Here is a 16,425-nt window from a genome sequence, read left to right on the forward strand (position 1 = left end):
ACCAGTATATTGGCAGTTGACTACTCTATTGCTATGACTCTCATTCTGATCTTGGATTATGTCGATTTAATCCATGAAACACTCTATTCATGTTCGCAATAGACTCTTACTATTGCTATCATTTCTATGGTCTTCCAGTGAAAGATGCCTCCACGAAAGCGTCCAAGTAGAGGAAGACCAGCAACTCAAACCTCTTCTCCACCACCTCCTCCTCCGCAGTTCGACCCAGTGCTCTTCCAAACAGCTGTGACTGCGGCTGTGACAGCAGCCATGGCTCAAATGAACTCCGGGGACGCGAGCGGTGGTAACTCTAGATTTGGTGAAGTCCATCAAAGAGTGCGGGGATGCACTTATAAGGACTTCATGAACTGTAAACCTACTTTCTTCGATGGTACTGGAGGAATTTTGGCATTATCCCAATGGTTCGAAAGAACCGAAGTTGTATTCGAAATGTGCTCTTGCCCCGAAGAGAGCAAAATCAAGTTCGCTACTGCCACCCTCACTAACAGGGCTTTAACATGGTGGAACGGCCATGTCAATGCACTTTCCTTGGTCACAGCCAATGCCATGGGCTGGGACACTCTAAAGGATCTCATGAGAAAGGAATACTGCCCGAGGGGTGAAATTCAGAAACTTGAGGAGGAACTCTGGAACCTCAAGATGGTAGGGACCGACATAATAGCTTACACGGCCAGGTTCTGCGACTTGGCGGCTATGTGTCCCAACATGATCCCTTCTGAAAGCAAGAAGATTGAACGATACATATGGTGTTTAATGCCTCCGTATCAAGGAAACGTTCTAGCCTCACGCCCTACCACCTTCGACAGTGCCAAGGAATTGGCCTAGAGTCTAATCAACCATGAAGTCTCTTCCACTCCAGCAACAACAACCACAACTACCACTGCACCACCCGATTCATCTGACAGAAAGAGGAAGCGATGGGATAAAAAGAAAGGCAAGAAAACTCAAACTTCCTCCAAGGACCAGCAAATTGTGGCAGTCCATGCTGCCACTACTCCAACCACTCTTGCACCACCAAAAGCTTATAGTGGGAATCTATCCAAGTGTCCCAAGTGCCCTTTCCACCACAACGGCCCCTGCCGTGAATTGCAGTGTTCCAACTGCGGTCGGAAGGGCCATACTGTGCGATTCTGTAAGGTCCCTCCCAAACCTATCTCGCAAGTTTCCGGTTCGGGAGTGACCCCGACGTGTTATGGCTGCGATGAAGTTGGTCATTTCAAGAAGAACTGTCCGAAGGCTGCGAATGCTGGGGGAACAGGAAGGCTACTCGCTATTGGTCACAGCGAGGCGGTAGCGGATCCCACAGTAGTCACGGGTACGTTTCTTCTCAACAACTCTTATGCCTGTGCCTTATTCGATAGTGGTGCAGAAAGAAGCTTCATAAACCAAAACTTTAAACACTTACTCAAACAATCCCCTCAACCACTAAAAGAAACATTCGTCGTAGAGATGGCTAACGGGAAGACCGAAAACTCAAACAAAATCTACATAGGTTGTACCCTCACGTTAGATGATCACTCATTTCCAATCGATCTCATACCAGTTTCTATCAAGAATTTCGATGTCATTGTCGGTATGGACTGGTTGAGTCTCCATCGTGCCGATATCCTATGCTTTGACAAAGCCATTCGCCTGAATCTTCCGAACCACGAAACTCTATTGATCTATGGAGATAAACCCGGTACGAACCTACGTATCATCTCCAGTATTCAGGCTCAGAAATACTTGCGTAAGGAATACCGCGCCTTTCTTGCTCACGTTGTTGACACTAGCCAGAAAACGAAAGATCCGAAAGACATTCCCGTTGTATGCAATTTCCCCGATGTCTTTCCGGAGGACCTTCCGGGTCTACCTCCCAAACGTCAGGTTGAGTTCAGAATTGACCTAATCCCGGGAGCTACCCCCGTAACTAAGTCGCCCTATCGTTTAGCGCTTGCAGAGATGCAAGAACTATCCGGTCAACTTAACGAGCTGCTCAGTAAGGGCTTTATAAGACCAAGCTTCTCACCCTGGGGAGCTCCGGTCTTGTTCATAAAGAAGAAAGACGGATCGTTCCGTATGTGCATCAATTATAGGGAACTCAACAAACTCACTGTCAAAAATCGCTACCCTCTCCCTCGTATCAACGACCTATTCAACCAACTACAAGGAGCGAGTTATTTCTCCAAGATTGATCTTCGGTCCGGGTATCACCAGTTACGGGTGCTTGAGGAAGATGTTCCGAAGACAGCTTTTCAAACCCGTTACGGGCACTTCGAGTTCGTAGTGATGCCCTTTGGATTGACTAACGCTCCCACAGTATTCATGGACTTAATGAATAGGGTATGTCTTTCGTATCTAGATTAATTCTTCATCGTCTTTATTGATGATATACTCGCTTACTCTCAGAGCGAGGAAGAACATAAGGATCACCTACGACGAGTCCTGGAAACACTGCGATCAGAGAAGTTATATGCAAAGTTCTCTAAGTGCGAGTTTTGGATCCGAAAAGTTGTATTCTTAGGACACGTGGTTAGTAAATAAGGAATCCACGTGGATCCCTCCAAAATTAAAGCTATTGAGAACTGGTCAGCACCGAAGACACCTACGGAGATTCGTCAATTTCTAAGCCTTGCTGGCTACTACCGCAGATTCATCCAAAACTTCTCTCGGATTGCGAAACCTCTCACTATGTTGACACAGAAGGGCGTATCCTTCGACTGGGAAGAGAAACAGGAGAAGGCATTCCAGACCCTGAAGCGAGCCCTATGCACTGCACCAGTATTATCCCTTCCCGAAGGAACCGAAGACTTCGTGGTATACTGTGATGCATCGAATCAGGGACTCGGCTTTGTCTTGATGCAACGAGGTAAAGTCATCGCTTATGCCTCAAGACAGCTAAAGACACATGAGGTGAACTACACTACACACGACCTCGAACTAGGAGCGGTCGTCTTCGCACTAAAAATCTGGAGACACTACTTGTATGGGACGAAGAGTGTAGTGTATACTGACCATAAAAGCCTCCAACACATATTGAACCAGAAAGAGCTCAACATGAGACAACGCCGATGGGTTGAGCTACTCAACGATTACGACTGCGAAATTCGATATCACGCGGAGAAAGCCAACGTGGTAGCAGACGCCCTGAGTAGGAAAGAGTATTCAGGTCAAAGAACCAAGTCATTAGCAATGACTATCCAATCGCATCTATCCGCACAGATCAAGGAGGCTCAACTTGAAGCATTAAAGCCTGAGAATGTGACGGGAGAATCCCTGCGCGGAATGGATAAAAATTTGGAGATCAAAGGTGACGGAGCTTACTACCTTATGGACTGATTCTGGACACCACGCCACGGAGGTTTCAGAGATTTAGTCATGAAGGAAGCTCACAACACTCGATACTCTGTCCACCCAGGTTCGGATAAGATGTATCTGGATCTCAAAAAGCTATACTGGTGGCCTAACATGAAAGTTGAGATAACTACCTTCGTGAGTAAGTGCCTTACTTGCGCGAAGGTCAAGGTCGAATACCAGAAACCATCAGGTCTCCTCCAACAACCGGAGATACCGGAATGGAAGTGGGAACGGATCACAATGGATTTTATAACCAAGCTGCCCAAGACAACGGGTGGGTTGGATACCATTTGGGTCATCGTTGACAGATTGACCAAGTCCGCACACTTCCTACCCATCAGAGAAACAGACAAGATGGAGAAGCTCACAAGAACATACCTTAAGGAGATAGTATGCCTGCATGGCGTCCCTATATCTATTATCTCAGATAGAGATAGTAGGTTTACATCGAGATTTTGGCAATCACTACAAAAAGCACTAGGGACGAGGCTGGATATGAGTACGGCCTACCATCCGCAGACTGACGGGAAAAGTGAGAGAACGATTCAAACTTTAGAAGACATGCTGCGAGCTTGTGTGATCGAATTCGGTAAATCGTGGGATACACACTTACCTCTTGTAGAATTTTCCTACAATAATAGTTATCATACGAGCATCAAGGCAGCTCCATTCGAAGTCCTCTACGGTCGAAAGTGCAGATCCCCTCTGTGCTGGGCTGAGGTGGGTGACACTCAGTTGGCTAAAGGACGAGTTCCTAACAACACTCTCACTGGTCCGGAGATCATTCGAGAAATGACCGAGAAGATTGTACATATTCGTGAACGATTAAAAGCCGATAGGGATCGACAGAAAAGCTACGCGGACAAACGAAGAAAACCCTTGGAGTTTCAGGTAGGAGACCGAGTCCTTTTGAAGGTCTCGCCCTGGAAGGGCACGATACGCTTCGGAAAGCGTGGAAAGCTGAACCCAAGGTACATAGGGCCTTTCGAGATTCTTGCTAGAATCGGCCCTGTAGCTTACAAACTCAACTTACCCCTCGAGCTAAGTAACATACATCCTACCTTCCACATCTCGAACTTGAAGAAATGTCTATCCGACGAAACTCTCGTGATTCCCCTCGACGAGATTGAGGTCAATAAAAACCTCAACTTTGTGGAAGAGCCTGCGGAAATTATGGATCGAGAAGTGAAATGAACAAAACAAAGCCGCATCCCAATTGTGAAGGTTCGGTGGAACGCCAAGCGGGGACCGGAATTCACTTGGGAGCGCGAGGATCAAATGAAACTCAAATATCCCCATCTTTTTGCCTAATAGTTCTGTAACTACCCTCTGTAGGAATTCTAAATTTCGGGACGAAATTCCCTCTAACGAGGGGATAATGTGACAACCCAAAACTTTCATCCTATGTAAATCTTGTGGTTCCAAATGCATGTTTTGGACATAATATAGTCTAACTATGGGTCTTAGGAAGTGTTGGAAAGTGCTTTGCATCATGGAATCGGACCAAACACACCAAAAGAGGTGTGTGCGGCCACACTTTTATGTGTACGGCCACACACCCATGTGTGCGGCCGCACACCCAACCGCACACCCTCTAGCCTCACACCCAAACCTATATATAGTTGGATACCTTCTTCATTCTTTCATTTGGATACTCCTTACTCTCTCTCTCTCTCTACTTCTTCTCTCTAAAATCGTCAACCAAGAACACCTTGAAGGCTTCATATTGTGAACTAGATCATCTTCAAGCTTATTAGGGGTAAACACTTGAGTCCCAAACCTTAAAACTCATCATGTTCATCATATTCATAGTCCCTTGAAGGTGTACGGCCGCACACCTTCATGAAGAGGGCAGCACACATTCAAATCTCCTTAGTGTGAAGAGCAAACACTTAATATGGACTCACAAGAGGCGTGTACGGCCGCACACCCCTGTATACGGCCGCACACACACTCTGAACGGCCGCACACACCCTTCTGGCCGCACACTAAGTTTCAAGGCCTTGCACTCACTCAAATGCCCACTTTTGGCCCTATACTTGCATGAATCACTAAGTATGGATCATGAGACACTTATACTCAGTAATTCCGAGCCCTAAGAATGTTTTTCCATCATGTTTAAGCATGAAACACCCTAGTTCTAACCCAATTATGTGTCATCACATGCTTTATAGGGACCATTGGCATTCAGGGCATTCGTTGACACTCGAACCCTACGATAAACTGTGAGTTCATACCCCTTTAATGAACCTTTCAAATGTTTTTATATGTTTTAGGGGGGGGGGGGATACAAGTCAAATATACATATTTATGAAAATTAATCACATGTGATTCACTATCCGTAACTCAAATCATATGTGATTTATCACTATGCCTTATAAAAGAACTTTGCGTTTTCAAAACTATTTTGAATAAATAAACTATTTTCTAAATGTTCCCTATTGACAAGACTTTATTAAATTTGTTTTCTTATAAAAATGTAACCACTCTAATATATTTATATAAGTAAGACTTGAAGGACTTAGGACCGATAGCTCGCCTTACTTCCTATTCTTGTTTGATTGTGGGCTTAGGGTAGTTGTTATCTGTCCGACTGTCGTTGAATTCTTAATTATATATCATGTATATTGGTGTTGGATACGAGTATTTTCATTTCATTCGATGCCTATACTACTAAAATACCAAGAACCATATACACTAAGTTAACTATAATGGGTATAGTTAAGGCCACTACTACTCGTTACTGCCACTACTTTACCTACTATAATACACACTATTACGAGACGACACACTAGCAAGAGAACTCACTACGAGCTATACAAAAGACTACTACATTATAATACAAGAGAAAGCACTAATCAGGGGATAACACACTAACTCACTACGAGATACGCTATTCGCTACATACTATGCCCAGAGTTTTCCAACAGGAAGACGACACTACATGTATAGATCTATATGGGGCAGACACTATTACATCCCGACTGTTAACCTCAGTCTGAGCCGTGCAGGCCCAGGGATGCCGCTACTTCTCTACACTATGCATGACCGGGAAGGTCATGGGGTACTCTATTACTCACACTATCAGTAGCATACAAGGAATACACTATATTCACACTAAAATACTAACACTAAAGAATAAGTTAAAATCCCGAAGTAAATAAGTATCTATTTCTTATGGGAGTTCACCCCACTATTACCGATATCAGGCATAACTTTTCTTATTACACTACCTATTGGTGACTCACTAATATACCTTACAAAAAATGGTTTTAAATGAAGATAAGTACATGCAACTTAAAGGCTTTCACTTACAAGGTATTTTCTGGAAAATATAGGATTTTCTAGAGTTTTCTACTACCTACGAATGTAAACTGCAGCTTTTCACACTATCTGTACTAATACATTTTATACTAAAATTTACACTAAACTTTTATGAACTCACCAGCTTTATGCTGATACTCGTTTTCAAAATAACTTGTATCCTCAGGTCAAAGATAGACAGGTACAGGTGTAACATTTTGTAGAAGGTGGAGCATACAAGATCCATCTCTTATTTTTGTATTACTTTTGGTGTTTGATGAACATTACAGAACGCACTTGTAATTAAACTCACTATGTAAATGAAATGGTTGCATGCTTCTTGTTTTTACTATTATACATTTGTGATGATACTGTACATGAAGTCCTCCACCCCGAAACGTATTCCGCCGTTACCGGTTTTGGGGTGTGACAAGCTCGCTAAGCTATCGGGCTTACGGTTTTAGTTTATTGTTTCAGGTACATCAGGGGATCGTGACTAGGCGAATGAATGATCGTACAACTCCACATGTTTTGTTTATGTTTCTGGGAAAACTCTGATATAGACTATTTTGAAAACAAATCTGTAATAACTGTTGGTTTTAAATGTTTTGAAAAGTTTTAAATTGGCTTGAATTTTATGGGTGTTACAACCCATTAATAAATTAAGTATATTTTGTGAAAATATGAAGAGTTGGAAGTTTCAAATGGATGTGATCAAAGGAAAAAATGATTCTTTTATAGTATAGTATGATGATATGATATGATATTATATGATATGATGATATGATATAATGATACATATATATACACTAACACTAATATCCCTCCATGTTGTAGTCTACAAAGATAAAAGAAATTTTCACAAAAACATAATGTTTCTAAGGAAAATCTACAAAATAGTTAGGGCATCCCATGGTCGGACAACCAAAGTTGTAACCTATAAAGATGTGGTAACTTGGTGAACATCATGTCACTCACTCAAGTGATAAACCATGTTCTAATCATGATAGGTACAAAGCACTTTGTGAATGGGTCTTCTTATTCTTTTAAAGTGTGAAAAGTTTGTATGGTCCATATGGAACATACACTTTACATGAACTATGTGGATTATAGAGATATAAGGCCGTGTAAATAGCTGAACTTGTTTTATATCCATGATATCCATTCCTTAAACTTAATATTTTTCCACAAAACAGCACGAGTGTCTTCAACGATGTTGTAAATGGGGATAATCTAAAGTTTTGAAGTCACTTTTTTGCAAGTTTGAATGAATTTTTTTGAAAACTTTAGATGCAAAGATGACAAAGAGAGCTTGGATGAAGAATATGGATGCGATTTGTGAGTAGTAAATAAGGCCACTAAATCATAAATGATACGTTTAAGGTTCACATGAATGGTGAGTAACTTTTTTTGGACCATTTATGTCATAAATGCAAACTGTAATTGTCTTTTAGTTTACATTTTCTATGTATGAAATATGGATAGTTTCTTTTTACCAAAAGGAAACGCACACACACACAAAAATCAATTGTATTTTTAGTTCGAGAGATAAAATTATGCATTACCAACATATTAACCATATTTCTATTTAAGTCGGTGTTTTCTTTGTATAAATAGAAGGTTCACCACTAAAAAGGTAAAATGAGAAGTGGTTCTACTGAGAAGTTACTTTTTTAGCAGTTATCATTAAACTAATCATCTATTTTGTAACATGTTTTCTCTTTAAAAAATTTATTTTCACAGATAATTATAATATAATTTCATAAAAAAACATGGTTGATAGAAAAAAAATTTGCAGTGAAGATCATCCATAAGAACTTCGACAAAAAAAAATATATTACTTAATTTAATTTACAAAATTCATATTTTTTTATAAAAACATATTTAAACGTATTTATTTTATGAGTGAGCCTACTCATTTTGATAATTTTAATGATTAATCTTATAAAGTATCTTACTTTAAACATTTAATAACTTATTTACGATTTAAACATGTAACATAAGATTAGATCATTAGCTCCACTTGACAAAATTGTCAAAATCCCCCGCATGTACAACGGCTATCTGGACCCACATCTTCCACTTTTTTGTCCCCAAAACCCTCAAGTAACCTCAATCATGTCGCTCTTTTTCTTTAAACCCCATTTTGCATTGGATAAACGGTGTAAAGGCCTCCTTTTCCTTGACCTCATCTGCCTCTCTTTTCTACTTCCTTGTATGGAGTTCCATTTAGCCTGAGTAGGGCTTTTATTACTGGGTGGAAATTTCGAAGATGGTGAAGAGAATTTATTGTTTTGAATGGATAATTGCTCTAGGGTTTCTTCTACTTGTTGCCGTTGTTTCCTCCAAGAATCATGGTAAATTTCTCTTGATTTCTTCTCACATTTGCTTTTATTATTGTGGGTTTTGTATACGTTTGTTTCCTAGTAAAAATTTGTAAAAAAATATGTTTTTTTTGGGAATTAGGTTTAGATTTATTGGTTGTGGTTCGGTCAAAAGAAATGCTTATAATCTGTTTCCAAAAATCGGTATATGGTTTTCTTTTTCTGTTTAAGATCTAGAAAATTAGATTTGGAGAAGTTTGCAATAAGTTGTTGCATATGGAAGTACTTCCATTCATTTGTTTATCAAAGCTTCTTACTTTCATTTGTTCCTACTATTTAATGTACCTTAAAAAATCTACCCAATTATAGTAATTTAATCCAAATTTTTTTAAAAAAAATGTGCAATGATGTAATTGGTTAAAGGATAGTAAAATGCTATCATCTGGTAGATTTTTGAAATTAATATATCCTAATAAAAGAAATTAGAAGTAAAATACTGTAATAAGTTATAAGAGAAATAAAGTAAGATGCTAAGGTAAACAAACAAACCATCAATCCATCCGACACTCCTTGAAAACCAAATATTCCAATAATAAGTCAACATTTTATAAATTTTTAATCAATTTATATAACAATTCTTGATATTACAGGAAATCAAGCAAACGATCTTGTTGACTTGATTAACAAAAACCGAACATCAAAAAGACTTCCCCAACTAAACAACAGCCCGGGTCTCGGCTGCATGGCCATGCAATACATAAAGGAATGCCGATTCAACTGCAGTCAAGTCAACACAGTCAACTGTAAACCTTCCGAAGACGATTTCACAGAAATATTCGCTCCAAATTGTGGGGTCGAGCTTCCGACATTTGGCACCATCTCAGGACTCATCGTGGGGTGTCACCAGAAACATCTAGACCCCCCGGAAGCCTTCCAGAATGTTCTTGTACACAATAATGGAACACTGTCGATTTTAAGAAATAGAACACATAGGGAAGTTGGAGTCGGGATTATCCGTGCAAAAAGACATAAAGGCCCCTACTTATGGTGTGCTTTGTTTGGAAGCAACGAGAGAAATTCGACATTTGTCCTTGAAGATCTTGGCAAAGGGATTGAACAGAAGGAAGGGTGTTATAGTGGGAGCGGGAGTTCTTGTAGCTCGGGAGGGAGAAATGGTAGTTTTGTTTGGATGTTGATTTTTTGTATTTTTGTATTAAGTAGTACTGGGTTCTTTTGAAAATGCCAAGTCTTGGAGAATTTTCTCTTCGTGATGTTTGTCTGTTGATGATCAATGAAAAATTCTTTTGATTCATATTGTTTATTACTTTGCGAATAATCTGGTAACTTATAACTACTAAAAACAGAAAGTTAATGTTTGATAAAGGAGCTAGATCATAAAGTAAAGACATTCGGTTACAACAAGAGGTATCTATCTATAAATATTTACATACTATGTTTTTGTGTGTGTTGACATTTATATTTTATATATATAAATACAATTTGCTGCATGATCAAGCTGCGAGTTCTGAGTTTGACACCTGACCCTCAGCAGCAGCTGCAGGTGTGTCACAAACATTGCACCTACATACCGGACACACACTGAAAAAATAATAATAAATTAAGTCAGGTTCTGACTTATGGCGTTTTTTCTGTATTAAGTACAAAAAAAAAAACACACAATATATTCATGGTAAAGAGAAATACCCGTTAACTTCTTTAAGCCATTTATCGACACACGGGGCATGATATTCATGACGACACGGAAGAACCCTTATTTCATCTCCTTCCTCATAATCAACCAAGCAAATGTAGCATCTGTCCAACATAGTTTTCGTTATCAGTATCAGTAACAGTAATAGTAATAGAAACAACAAAGTAAAGGACTTACTGTTGAACATAATTTGGGCCGGTTTCCGATGCATCAATCTTTTTGTGACTTTTAAGGAGAAACGAATCTACAACAGACTCAGGTGCAGGTAGAGAGAGCATTGGCATTGAAAGTGATAGAGGCTGTCGGTGGATTTCATCCAATACCTAATAAAAAAAGAAAACAAAAATATTGGCAACTCAAATTTCAAAATATAATTATTAATAGTAAATAAATAAAATGTTTAAATACCTCAGATAAAGCTTGAGCAAGCAAAACAACGCGTGATATACTTCCAAATGAACCGGTTTCTTCACCCAAGAAAGATGAACCGCCACATGAGCATGTCCCATCACGGTGTAGCCCAGATGCACAAAATCTGGTTCGGTTTTCTCTCTCATCAACACCACCTAACCCTCTTTCTGACATCTACAAAATATATATACACATATAATCATAAGTTTGCTATTTTATGATTTGTGGTGTTGGATGAATATTTGGGTTTAAATGAGAGAGAAACTTGCCTTTTGTTATGGAAATCAGAAATCGATGTGTATTTTCAAATGTTTAATTACAAATTTGTGTTGATTTCCTTTTGTGGTTGTTGGAAAAAGGTGGAGAGAGAGAGAGAGAGAGAGAGAGAGAGAGAGAGAGAGGTGAGAAGTGGTGTTTGGGTTTTCATGATTTTGACTAGTTACCAAATTTTGACATTTTACTCTAAATTGACTATTCTACTTTTGGAGTAATGAATTTTTTTTTGAGGAGATTTCGTTCTTCAAGAGCAAACTACATGAATTATGAAGTATTGGACAAGCAAAGCAATCTAAAATGGACGAATCTTGTGCACTAATAGATAAATAAGTAAATTGAAAGTAAAACCTAACCTAAAAAGTAAGGTGCCGTTTGGTTGTGGAAAACTGTTTTCATTTTCTAAGAAAATATTTTCAGAAAAGAGAGTTGAGTTTTCATTTTTAGTTTGCAATGAAAATTTTAGAAAACGCGTTTGGTTGGAAGCGGTGGAGTTTTCATTTTCCGCCTTAGAAATTTGGAAAACTTTGGAAAACTGTAGAATTCGCTTTTCTAACTTACATACAATTTGGAAAACTGAAAATTTTCATTTTCTTAGAAAACTTTGGAAAAGTGAACGAACCAAACGCGTTTTCAAAATTTCCATTTTTCTTGGAAAATTTTCCTAGAAAACTGGAAAATTTTCCACAACCAAACGCACCGTAAGTGTTGCATTAATCTAGGATAACCTAAAAAGGTAAATGCAAGAGATAGCATTGTACTTCTGCTGAATTGTTTAATATAGCATCCTACTTCAATTTTTCCTTTTACAGCCATTACAAAACATTCCCAATTATAGCAATGTCATTATAATATAATTTTAATATATTATATCATTACTACAATTGAATAGATTTTTCAAAATATAATATTCTAATAAGAACTTTTTTTGAAATACAATGCCATAACTTGGTAGATTTATAATCATAAGAAGAAGAAGAAGAAGAAAAGATATTACAACGTTATTGAATGCAATGATATGCAAATAAATGAAAGTATGTTGTTATTTATTGCAACATTCAACTTGGCTAATATGTTAGTCTTGAAAAGTAAGTTAAATATTTCAATTGTCCTTCAACAATGAAAAGTAATAGATGAATCTTGTGCACTAATAGATAAATAAGCGAATTTGGACTCCTTACCCAAAAGGTAAATGTTGCATTTATTTTACGATAACATAAAAGGGTAAATGCAAGAAATAGCAATGTACTTCCATTGATGTGTTAATTATAGCATCCTATTCTCATATTTTTTTTCTATTACGGCAATGTACTTTGAAAGTTCTACCCAACTACAACAATGTCGTTAAGATACAAAACGATTTTCCCTGCTATAATTGGAAAAATATTTTAAAGCAAAATGTCCTAACAAGATTTTAAAAAAAAAATCGAAGTATAATGCTATTACAGGGTAGAATTTTCGTAGTACAATGCCTCAATAAGAAAAAAATATCAAAAGCACAATGCTACAAAAAGATTATAATCATATGATATAATACACAAATAAATGAAGGCACGTTGCTATTTCTTGTATAAAAAAAGAAAAGTAAAGAAGTGCATTTACCTGAGATCTAAAACGCCTGCGCTCTTCATTTCTACCATGACTTGTTAAATAACCATTTTCACGACCACTAATATCAAGAAGCCATCGATCATCATCAAGTCCAGCTGTGAAAAATATTGCTGGAAAACCACTGTCCCTTCTAGAACCACGTCTCGCTGACGTGTCACCAAAAAGCCTTCCACTGTTCCTTCTTCCTTCACGGCTACTAATTTCAGAAACACCACTGGAAAGAACATTTCCAGTGTCCATAAGAAGTATACGACCGCTTATCACATCCGGTTCCACATCAGACGGCAAAACTCCGGAACCGGAATCCGTAATTCCACTCCCAAATATCCGAAGACTCAGAAAAGAATCTGACAGAACCAACAGCGCCCGAGTATTGGAATCGGAATTCCTAACTATATCGTTCTGATTCCGGCCGGAATCAGAATCAAGATTTTCTTCGGTGGAGACGGTGATTGGATTGACATTCATGGGTGCACCTTCGTCGATAGGTAAAGTTGATTCCGATTCCGACCCGTGATTTCCTGAGACTGGTTCTTGACTTGGTTGACCAGCATAAGATGTACTTGCTTTATCCTCGCTACTACTTATGGGACTTATAGCAATGTTCTTTGCACTGCTACTGCAACTTTCGGGTTCTGATTCCGAAGTTTTGGAACTTGTGCACACGGGTTCGGAATCAAAGAATGAAGAGGGGACACCTGCAGAGGTTATAGATTCGATGCTAGCAGGAGGAAGGTTTTCTATAGAGCTTGTTGGTGATTCCAACTGCAAGTGGTGGAATGGAATACAATGTCAAAAGCAATCAAACATTCAGACAGAAGATTAGTCAAACTATTCCATTAATGTATACAAAAGATTAGTCAAAGTATTCCATCAAGGGTGTGTTTGTTACATGGGACATGACTGGACTGTATTGGGCTATTTTCCATAATGAGAGGATGAAAAGGGCATTCAAAGAATTGCAAATTTTGTCCAATTAAACATTAGTTTCAGACTTTCAGTCCCAGTCCAATACATGTTTTGTCCTGTGTAACAAACGGGGCCCAAGGGATCTTACCACAACTGCTTTTGGCAAAAAGAAGTTAGAAGCATACCCTTATGCTGCTGAAGTGGGTGATAATGAAATGACACATTTGGCGTTTAACTGACACCTCAAATTAAAGATGTGGTAGCAGAATATGAAGACAGAAGATATATCAGCATGTGAAATGATGCTGGCAACCTTATTTTGACTCGGGTGGCAATCTAACAGAACAATCACACAACACAAGACAAGAAGAGATTAAAACTAAAACTAAGAATAATTATTTTCATTGTTGCTAGTCTGATCATTATAATTCAGGTCCTATATCTTTTAATACTAGTTCACTGCTTGCATGCTTCTGATTAGTTTGACCTCAGCACTCACATAATCATTATCACTTTTACCAAATCTCTTGTTGCTGAGAATCATAATTGGCCGAAAGCACCGCTTAGAACCAGTGATGGAGACAATTGATTATCGAGAAAATTATCGCAATCAAAATAATATAAACCCCAAAACGAGGCTCAAAGACGATCACAACGAACATCAATTGAACACACAACATCAAATTATAAACGACCATCCAAGGATTTGATAAACCATATACCACAGAATTATTAGGGTTCTGGATGAGTAACAGTGACCATGACGACGACGATGATCAATTACAGAAAAAAAGTATAAAAAGTCTGGTTGTTATATAAATAACATACCTCTAAGGCAGACGAAGGAGAATTGGAGTTGCGTGTGTGACCACATAGTAGAATAGAAGAGAGCTTCCGCTTTGTTCGATTCAATCTCGAGGGGTTTGAAGAGCGATCCGACCCTAATCGACTGCTGCCGGAACCCATTCCAGGTGTAAATTGAAAACAGAGATTTGAATTGGAGTCTGGGGACGAAGATGGTGATGATAATGGAGCAAGTGAAAAAGAGATTACGACGAGGACAAAAAGTCGTCTGGTGGAAAATGAAGACAAGAGATGAGTTTCGTATGATGGTGGTAACAAGAATATTTTGGTGCCTTTCACTTCCACCCATGTGGTTGTGAAATGTAACATTACAGTCCAAAACCAAAAAAATAAAATTTGGAGCAAATTTGCTTTTTCACTTTTTGGATACACATGCATGAGGGTAAAGTTTGGGCTTATTAGGCAAAATTAGAGAGCTTGTAGCTAGTAGCTGGTAATTGATTGTGTTTTGTTTATGAAAGATAAATTTTAAACTTATCATTAGTATTGAAAGATTATTTGATTTAATGTTGGAACTAGAAGGATATCATTTGCGTATGAGGTTATCTGATCACCTTTCTGCTGGAGTTTCACAATGGATCTCGCAAGGAGGTGGAGATAAAACCATTTTGTTGAACTGTGACATCCCAAATTTTATGGCAAAGAAAGACCGATTTATTTATCACTAGGCGAACGCAGTGGGATAATTATGTAGTTTAATATGGTTTAATGTATTGTGAATAAACCATACATAAAACTTGTATGCGATTAAATAGCATATATATTTTTTGATTTACAAATTTTTTATCATAATAAATAATGAAAACTTTTTACTATTAGTTTAAAATTTTAAATGTAATTTTTATATACACATTAGTATCTAATGTAATTAGTTGATGATTGATTAGATATGGATTCTCATATGTGGTCATCTATTTATGTTGAACCTCATAAAAATACATATTTAACGACTTTTATTAGTTTTACTATTGAATAGAAAATGGTGCCGTATTTTAAGTAAATATAAAAAATCTCATTCTCAATCTATTTTAAGATAGTGACATATTTTAAGTTAATATAAAAAATTATATTCTAGAACTAGTGAAAAGAAAAAACGGAGCCAAAATTTTTAACTATAATAAAGTTGATTCCAATTAAAAAGTGCTCAATCGAAGATAATATCATTCAATAAACATCATAAGATATTACATTATAGTCAAATTACAGACATCATTTTTGTAAGAGTCATTCAAAATATATGAGACTATAGTGTCTAATACAACAATGTAATAACCAAATGACCCTAACATATTTTAAATGAAATATAATTATAATATATTATCTATGCAACTAAATTTCTGCACAACATGTGAGATTCGTCTACTATATGGTATATGGTGTTCTTCTAATATATTATATTATAGTATAAACATTATATTTTGAAAACCACTTTGAGTTATATTGTAGTTTATAACATTAAATTTGTGATGGGTTGTATTTGACACACATTTGTGTATTTATATCTATATTATATAATTAAAACAAATCTTATATAAACATCCAACCTAAATATTCATCTTCAAGTTTTCTTTCTTCGCCTCATAAACAAACTTTTGTTATAAAGCAAAAAATGGAATAAAAGACACTTAATTGTATGATCATGATATATTGTATTTTGATCGG

General features: G+C 37.6%; 2 protein-coding genes across 3 annotated transcripts; one reads left to right on the forward strand and one right to left on the reverse strand.

The window, feature by feature from the left end:
• The first annotated feature begins 8,786 nt into the window (after nucleotides 1-8,786).
• Nucleotides 8,787-10,296, forward strand: LOC111905980 (uncharacterized). The gene is made up of 2 exons (XM_023901714.1): nucleotides 8,787-9,017; nucleotides 9,635-10,296. The coding sequence occupies exons 1-2, from the start codon at nucleotides 8,933-8,935 to the stop codon at nucleotides 10,219-10,221; spliced, it is 672 nt and encodes a 223-aa protein (XP_023757482.1). The 5' UTR covers nucleotides 8,787-8,932; the 3' UTR covers nucleotides 10,222-10,296.
• A 56-nt stretch (nucleotides 10,297-10,352) lies between these two features.
• On the reverse strand, nucleotides 10,353-15,087 carry LOC111905979 (uncharacterized). Of its 2 annotated transcripts, XM_042896657.1 has the most exons (7): nucleotides 14,728-14,868; nucleotides 14,085-14,235; nucleotides 12,982-13,755; nucleotides 11,104-11,280; nucleotides 10,873-11,018; nucleotides 10,689-10,799; nucleotides 10,353-10,583 (listed from the first exon to the last, which is right to left on the reverse strand). In XM_042896657.1, exons 2-7 carry the CDS (start codon nucleotides 14,121-14,123, stop codon nucleotides 10,496-10,498), a joined length of 1,335 nt encoding a protein of 444 aa, XP_042752591.1. In that variant the 5' UTR covers nucleotides 14,124-14,235; nucleotides 14,728-14,868; the 3' UTR covers nucleotides 10,353-10,495. The 2 variants fall into 2 exon arrangements, with proteins under 2 accessions (XP_042752591.1, XP_023757481.1); XM_023901713.2 differs by lacking the exon at nucleotides 14,085-14,235 and having other exon boundaries at nucleotides 14,728-15,087.
• Nucleotides 15,088-16,425: the final 1,338 nt, after the last annotated feature.

This window comes from Lactuca sativa, chromosome 7, assembly GCF_002870075.4.
Source record: "Lactuca sativa cultivar Salinas chromosome 7, Lsat_Salinas_v11, whole genome shotgun sequence".
NCBI classification, from domain to species: Eukaryota; Viridiplantae; Streptophyta; class Magnoliopsida; order Asterales; family Asteraceae; genus Lactuca; species Lactuca sativa.